The sequence below is a fragment of the Suricata suricatta genome, chromosome 9 (assembly GCF_006229205.1).
Source record: "Suricata suricatta isolate VVHF042 chromosome 9, meerkat_22Aug2017_6uvM2_HiC, whole genome shotgun sequence".
NCBI lineage: Eukaryota > Metazoa > Chordata > Mammalia > Carnivora > Herpestidae > Suricata > Suricata suricatta.
The window spans coordinates 122,693,761-122,701,268 of record NC_043708.1 but is presented as its reverse complement, the minus strand read 5'-3'; the positions used below and the strand labels follow the sequence as shown (position 1 = coordinate 122,701,268).

The window sequence follows — 7,508 nt, the reverse complement described above, 5'->3', positions numbered from 1 at the left end:
TCAGGGTTTCCAAGCAGCCCTCGGAGAGGTCACTTATACGTGATCTGGCTGACAGTCCTGGCTGAGGTTCTTAGAACCAGCATTGGGTGCCAGATATGTAAGCATGGGAGCCTTCTGATAATCCCAACCTCTCCTCCTTTGAACCACCCCAGGAAAAGCCACATGGAACCAGGGCTAAACTCTCCCCACTGAGTCTCAGATTTGGGATACCTCTGAAGGGCCACCCCAGTACCAGAGCTTCCTGTGGGCTTGCCTGTGCATGTGGAGAGGTTGTATATGAATATGGAGGTCAAGAGAGAGGTCAGGGCCAAAAATGTTCACTCGGGAGATATGAGAACATGCATGATTTTCAGAGTCTCAGGTCTTGGTGACATGGCCTAGGGAGAAAGTAGATAGGCAGGGTTACACTGAGCCCTGGGCCACTCCATCACATAGAGCTAGCTGAAAAAAAGAGAGCTAGGAAGGAGTTGGAGGAGGAGAAAAGTCAGGACACAGCAGGTCCAGAGACAGGGAGAAGAGGATGGCCCAAAGGAGAGGGCTGCTGGGGACAGTGTGTGAAAGTCTGTGCAATGGATTCCCCAAAGATCAGGTGACCCAAGAATAGTGTTAGTGCAGCACAGAGGGCAAGCCTAGAGAGTTCATGGAAATTCCAACCCTAATCCTAGCCTGTGTCCAGAGGTCAATAAATGAACCCACAGAGGAGGTCCTGACCCTTTTCTCCTTGGAGTCCCTGCAGCTCTAGCTCATTCTCTGTTGTTCTGGACTCCAGGCTTGTCAGCTCAATGGGGCTGTGGGCTCCTGAGCTGGTCTTTTGTTCTTTTGTGTTCTCATCAGTTCCAGGGAGTCCTTAGTTCCTTCTAGAAACCCACTCCACACACGCTGATTGCTTGTCAATTTCACCCAAGAAATTGAAATCTCGGAGGGCCACCGTGGAGACTAAGAAGCTTATGGAGAAATTACATACCATCAGGGCTGCTAGAGGTTCTAGAGAGATCAGAACTCTCAGAGAAACAGGAGAAGATACTAACAGGTGCCTGAGGGAGATAGCTGGTCATTAATGAGAATTAAGACAAGCCACAGCTTTCCTGGCAACTGGGCGGCTGTGGGCATTTTGTCATCTGTTAAACAAATGGTCTTCATTTCATGAGATTTCTGGGGGCTGCGCCAACATTAAAAGAAGTGCAGTCTGTCGAATGGAGTTCCAAGTTCTTGGCTGGGGAGCTCTTTCTCCTTGGTGCCAGGAGGAGATGAACCCCATCCCCATGAGGAGAGGTGGCATCCTTGTTCCTGGTCAGGCCCAGGTAACTGCAGCAGTCTCAGTTACGATGGTGTCTTATCCTTGCCTGTCCTCAGCCTGGGACGATGGCGGGGCCAGGACCTGTCCTCGCACCTGCACAAAGAGGGGAGCTGTATGGACCGTCAGCAGGGTTGGGGGCGGACGGGGATGCTAAAGGTGGAAAAGCAAGGTTGCAGGGAGCAGGTGCCCATTCGAGCACTACCAGGGCTGGAGCGCTGTCCGAGGGGCCCCCTACAGCAGGGGTCACTGCACCTCCACAGAGCATGGGCGTCTCGGCGGGTGGAGTGGCTGCTGGTCGGCATCAGACACAGACTGACAGCGCAGCTGCCAGCCCCTCGTGTCCCCACCCGCGGTTTTGCAACCACACAGGGGTGAGGCCTAGGACGGGATGATTTGTTAGCGCTCGCTCGGGGAGACGCAGCCACCCGCCAGAACTGCATTTACCAGCCACCTCTGACCCTGTCCGCAGCTGTGGTTGGGACGCTGTTCCAGGCAAGCTGTGTGACCACTCGCAGAAGGACAGGCCTCCCTCTGTCAGCCCCGGAGGACTGGTTTTTGTCTCGTACTCCACAGACAGCTTAAAATTGTTATGGAAAAACATTTTATTAACATGTTCAACTCACTTCCAATGAAATGATTAATTTTTCATTTACAGTGGTGTCCAATGTTTGTCTTCTGTTCTTTTTTTTTCTTTCAAAACCAGCACCAAAAAGTAAAACAAAAATACCATGGGTACAGTACGTAATGTAAGTTAACTAATGGAAAATATATACATTTGACTCTGAAATGGAGAAAAGAGAACAAAGCAATGAGATTATTGCCGCTGAGGGTCTTTCCCTGTGTTCTGATAATGTCAAGCCATGGTCAAGTGAGAGGGTTTCATTTGCACCCATGAAAGTAGCACCATAAGGTCGTAAGACTCTGTAGTTAGTAACACATTTGTGCAATCAAAAAGGTACAGTACTTGAGTGACAGTACAGGGTATTGTTAATAAAGAAACGTCACTGTTGTGATCACAGGGTTTCAGGATCATCTGTACAAAGTGGAACAAGAGTGCCACGATGGCTTCGCTGAAATCAGTCATTACTTGTGCCATGAACAGAAGGGGAGCTGGTGAATTTCAGAGCAACGGGAGCTAAAGGAGGTCAGAGAGACGTGGACTCTGGGGAAACCAGTGGGGTGTTCAATAATAATCAAATCAATTACTTGCATTTTGAGAGGGTGGGGCCCTTGCCAGATGCATCTAGTTGATACAGTCAAGAGTGTCAGTGGGGGTGGGGTGGAGTGGGGGACTCTTCAGAGGCACTGGGGAGAGTGCTAGCCTAGGTACCTACATGCCCCGCTTGAGCCAGCCCATGGGTTCCAGCTGGCTGCCCTGGCTCTGCTCTTTGACCCCCGAGCCTGCTAACTTTCTGACACTATGTGGTGAAGCACAGCCCATTTTGGGGCTGGGGGAAAATGGAACCCTCCCCCAGGAATTTGAGAGTTTTGCAGAAACGGGGCTTGGGGGAGTCTGTGGGTGGCCAAGCCCGAGCTGGGGAGGACAGCATTTTGCACGGGCTCTGCTGCACCACTGGGGGGTTTACACTGCAGGGTGGATCGCTCCAGCCTGGCACTCTCTCCATCAGAGCACCCAAGCAGGCTGCTCAGTGCTTCTAATTGATTCAAGAGGAACTACACAAATTTCTTGTCATCCATCCCTACCAGGTCTCTGTCTCTGGAATATTAGAAATCATCAGTTGAAACAGCCTGTAAAACGGGGTCGAGAAGGCAGAGAGATTCTTTTTGTTTTCTTTCTGATTTAAGCTAACGGACCCTAAAGTTGGGACATCATCAAAAACCAAAGCAGATACATAAACACAGCACCAGTAAATCAGGAAGAACTTGGAGATGATCCCTGGGCCACTGGCATCAGGGAGATTCCCCTGTCTGCAATAAGGGAGAAGGTGGGTTTATCATGGTCAGGTCCTTGAACATAAGCACCCATCAAACACCCACCAAGCTGGTGAGCAAAACAGGTCTCCTGGCATCTAGGTCTTTCTCTCCAGCTCCCAAAGCAGGCAGGGTCCTACCGTCTTCTGTGTTCTTGTCATTTCCCCAGACTTCTAGAGAGGACACAGCTCTGTTTTGAGGGGTTGCAGGAGGGAAAGACCTTCTTTATGCTTTTCTGTATGCTTTACTAAGAGGAAGGGTCAATACCGACAGTATGACAACAAGGGTCCCGCATTGGGACTATGGGAAGGCTTGGTGCTTGTGCAGTGATCCTGGCCCCCCAGGCTAATTGGCTTCTGGAGGAAACCAGTCCCATGCCAGGGCTAAGTAGCCAGAGCGTCTAAAAAGAATCAACTTCAGATAGATGGCCGAGGTCGGTGGGAAGCCATCTCTATGGTGCAAAGCTTTATGAAGTACTGACAAGAGTCCATGCCCCCCAGAAGGCGGAGGGGCTGTTCACCCCTGCAAGCTGTCCTGAGCTCACCTTTATGCCAGGAAATAGTCCCATTGCCCAAATGAACATATGTCTCATTTCATAGCACCTTGAAGAAAGACTTTTCTGTTTCCCTATGTGGTGGACAGTAGAGTATACAAATTAGAGGCCTCCCCAAACCCAAACACTTCGGGAATATTCTCCCCAACACAGGTTTCTATGCAAAATTATGTGGCCCTGCTGTCTTTGGCTGATACAGATTCAGACCGTCAAGGACAAGACTTCGAAGACAAGGCCCAGGATCTAGAGAACACGTTTTCAGAGATGAGCTGAGAGGCAAAGTGCTGACTCTTGGGTTGTCAGAAAGGGCTCTCTGGTGGCCTGGCCCTCTCTGGGGAAGCCATTAGCAGAGGCTCGCCGACATCTGTCCTTCCTTCCGGGGTGTCGCCGGCTTTCAGGATAAGCCTGTTTTAACGCGGAATGTCTCATTGGGGGGATAGTACCCCGCCACCCCACCCCGTGGCACATCAAGCACCGGGAATTCAAACGTCAAAAGAAAGCTGGACAGAATCACTCAATGTCTCGTCCTTTTGACAGTTGTCTGTCAGAGGTGTTCCCTTTGAGGTACATGGAACCTTAGAAATTTCAATAATTTTGTGACTCATGCCTATTTTTTTCCTTACCGGAGAAAGCCATCCAGTGGCCATTAGCAATATATTAAGTACGAAAGCACTAACAGCAAACGTCAAGTCCACGCTCAAGTTCTATGCGGTTGGATTCTCGGGACAGCCTGGTGGGGGAGCGGCGGTGTGCTCTGGGGGGTTCCCGGTGGCAGGACTGGTGCGCTCTTGGGTGGGTAGGCTTTCAACTAGCCATGTCATCAGGATTCAGACCACGCGCTGGAGCATTGAGGGACCCCTTGGGCCACGTGTCATGAGCTTGGCGGCGGCGGTGGCGGCTGGCGCATCTTGTTTGCATAGAAGTCCCTGCACGTCTGGCAGCAGCGTTGGTACCACCGCATGTCCTGACAAAGGTTCTTCTCTCGGATGACCCGGCAGTACACTGTCCACTGGTCCCGCGTACATTTGTAGGTCAGAGCAGCTATGGGGACAGTGGAAACAGAAAGCCCAGGGATTACAGATGGCCCAGGGACATCATGATGCCTGCACAGGCATGGCCTGTGCTCTGACACACTCTGGAGCTGCCCTCACCCACAGGCACACTGAAGTCTTGCACAAACGGAGGGTCACGTGATGCCCCTTTTTTCTACAGGGGACAAACTCCTGTGTCTAGCCTGACCACTTGGCAAAGCATGGCAGTCTGGCTGCTTCCTCAGGGCAAGGGCACTGTGCACCCTGCTTCTCACTAAGTGGCACTTGCTGTTATTTTTTGCCAAAGGCCACCGTCATTGCTGGCATTCATAAAACAGAAGGGGGCACAGGGCAGTGGACATCAAAGGGCCTGCCAGAGCATAAGCTCATAGCCTAAGCAAGTGGCCTGAATGTCCTTCAGGGACATCCTGGACAGAAGGTTCTGCCTGATGTAGGTCTCTGGAACATACCAAGGAGGCTTGTGCATGTGAAAGCCGGGGGTGCCTCTCTGCATGTTCAAAGATTACCCCCCCCCCCACTTCCATGAAGCAATTTAGATCCCTTCTTCATTCTGGGTGCGTTCCAGCATTAGGGAAGGGGGATCTGGGCAAAGAACATATTCCTTAGGGATTTCTATTTGGAAAAGTGGACACCGTTTAAAGGATCACCAGATCAGTGTTCAGTGTTCCTCTTCTTCCCGTGCCACTGAATTAAGGACACCAACCTATGAACACCTCTGTTTTCTTCTCAAGTGTTAGTCTGAGGAGCATCTGACTCATCCATCACGGAGGCTTCATGACTGCCTCCCCAGCTCCTTCACTTCTGGAAGAATGCACCTCCCTCATGCACAGGAGCCTAAAACCTTTAACTGAGGACCACCCTCCCGTGTTCCTCATTGTTGGTGGAGGGACTAAGCGGGACGCTCGTGGTGTTGGGTTTGAGGTTGCCACTAGCAGACACCTTTTTCACGACCAGGAACAAAAGTCCATCTCTGAAACCTCTAACCTTCTACAAAGCTGACAGCCTCTTCAGGGCCCAACTAGTGTCCCAAGGGGGCTTTCTGACTTACAGAACTCCTACCCCTTCACCCCAACTCCCCGTGGGGACTCGCTGGATGGGGATACAGCACCCCCCCACCCCAGAAACTGGAGGCCACTCACCGAGGCGAGGGGAGGTGATGGTGTTCACGTTGATCTTGTCATTGCAGACCTCCTGGTGGCACTGTCTGTAGGCTGCTGGCTTCGAGAGGGCAGGGCACTCATTGCCGTGGCGGCCGGTGACCTTGTGCATGCACTGTACCACGCGGGACTGTAGACCCTTCCCACAGGTTGAGGAGCACTGCCAGAGACAGGGACAGCCCGAGCTGGGGCCCTGACCTGTGCCCAGAAGCCGTGACAATGGCTTTGCAATGCAGCTGCCCTTGGGTGTCCCCAAGGGCTTGAGATAATGGAGGACAAGGGGCTTGGCTGCATACAGGTGTCTGATAGAAGCCTGCTTCCAGGTGTTATGGACTGAATGTTTTTTGTCTCCCCAAATCTTTAACTCCCAATGGGATTGTATTTGGAGGTGGGGCTTTTGGGAGGTAATTTGGTTTAGATGAGGGCACAAGGACAGAGCCTCCATGATGAGAACCGTGTCCTTATAAAAAGAGGAAGACCAGAGCCTTTCTTTCCACCATGTGAGGACACAGTGGGAAGGCGGCAATCTGCAAGCCAGGACGTGGGCCCTCACCAAGAAATGAATCTGCTAGCACCTTGACCTTAGACTTCTCAGCCTCCAGAACCATGAGAAATAAATGTCTGTGGTTTAAGCCCCTTAGTCTACGGTATTTTGTCTCAGGAGCCTGAGCTAAGATGCAAGAGAGTTGCTGAAATATTCACGTATGAGGCCCACATTCACTTCCCACCTTCTCCACCGCTGTTCCCAGCAGAGAGCTGGGCTTTTGAAATTCTTGAGAGAGTGGGCAGGGTGGCCCAATGGGACCCAGGAGGGCCTGGGCCTGATGACCACGCGGTCTCCCCAGTGCTTTGTGCTGTGTGGTGCTCTGGGGTCTCTGCCTGGCCTTGGCCGTGAAGGGGAGCTCGGGTGAGCCATGTCCAATTCCCTGCAAGCCTGGTTGGTCGGCACTCAGAATTAAGTTGGAGAAAATGAAGTGAAATCCTTTTTTGCATCACAGGGTCATGGAGTCTCACTATTTGTGGCTGACAGTTTTAACTCAGACACCAAATCCTGGGCTGCAGGCATTTCCAGCACTCATAGACCTCGATTTGCTAAAGCCAGCCCAGTGTAGCTCAGCAGACATCCCAGGGTCCCAGTGAGTGGACCTGGTAGGAGTTTCCCAAGTCCCGACCCTCTTTGCACCCTTTTAAAGTGCTCCACAGGGAGCCTGCCAGCGACTCAGCTCCACCACCCTGATCCTGCTCTCCAAGCTGCTAGGCCCTTGCACGCTGTCCCAGGAGTCTCTGGAACTGTCTCTCCAACAAGCTGGTCGTTTCCAGTCGGAGAGCCAGGTCCACGTGCACTCCCTCTCCATCTGGTGTCCCCCAGCGCCCATGCAACCCGTGATTTATGGGGTTCGGAGAGCACTCTGCAAAGCTTTCATAAAGCAAAGGCCTCAGGTGCAACAGCCCATCTGGAGTTAATATTGGCACCTCAGGTGGAGAGAGGGGAGCGGGGCCTGTCCTCTGAATGCTGG

The 7,508-nt window shown here is 52.1% G+C and overlaps 1 protein-coding gene across 1 annotated transcript in view; it reads right to left on the bottom strand.

Moving 5' to 3' along the window:
* Positions 1-4,653: 4,653 nt before the first annotated feature.
* Positions 4,654-7,508, bottom strand: part of ADAMTS17 (ADAM metallopeptidase with thrombospondin type 1 motif 17) — a 337,603-nt gene continuing 334,748 nt past the window's right edge. Inside the window, exons 23-24 of the mRNA XM_029952287.1 lie at positions 5,974-6,151; positions 4,654-4,823 (exon numbers count right to left, since the gene is read on the bottom strand). Of these exons, the coding sequence (XP_029808147.1) occupies positions 4,654-4,823; positions 5,974-6,151 (348 nt within the window). The remainder of the gene's footprint in view (positions 4,824-5,973; positions 6,152-7,508) is intronic.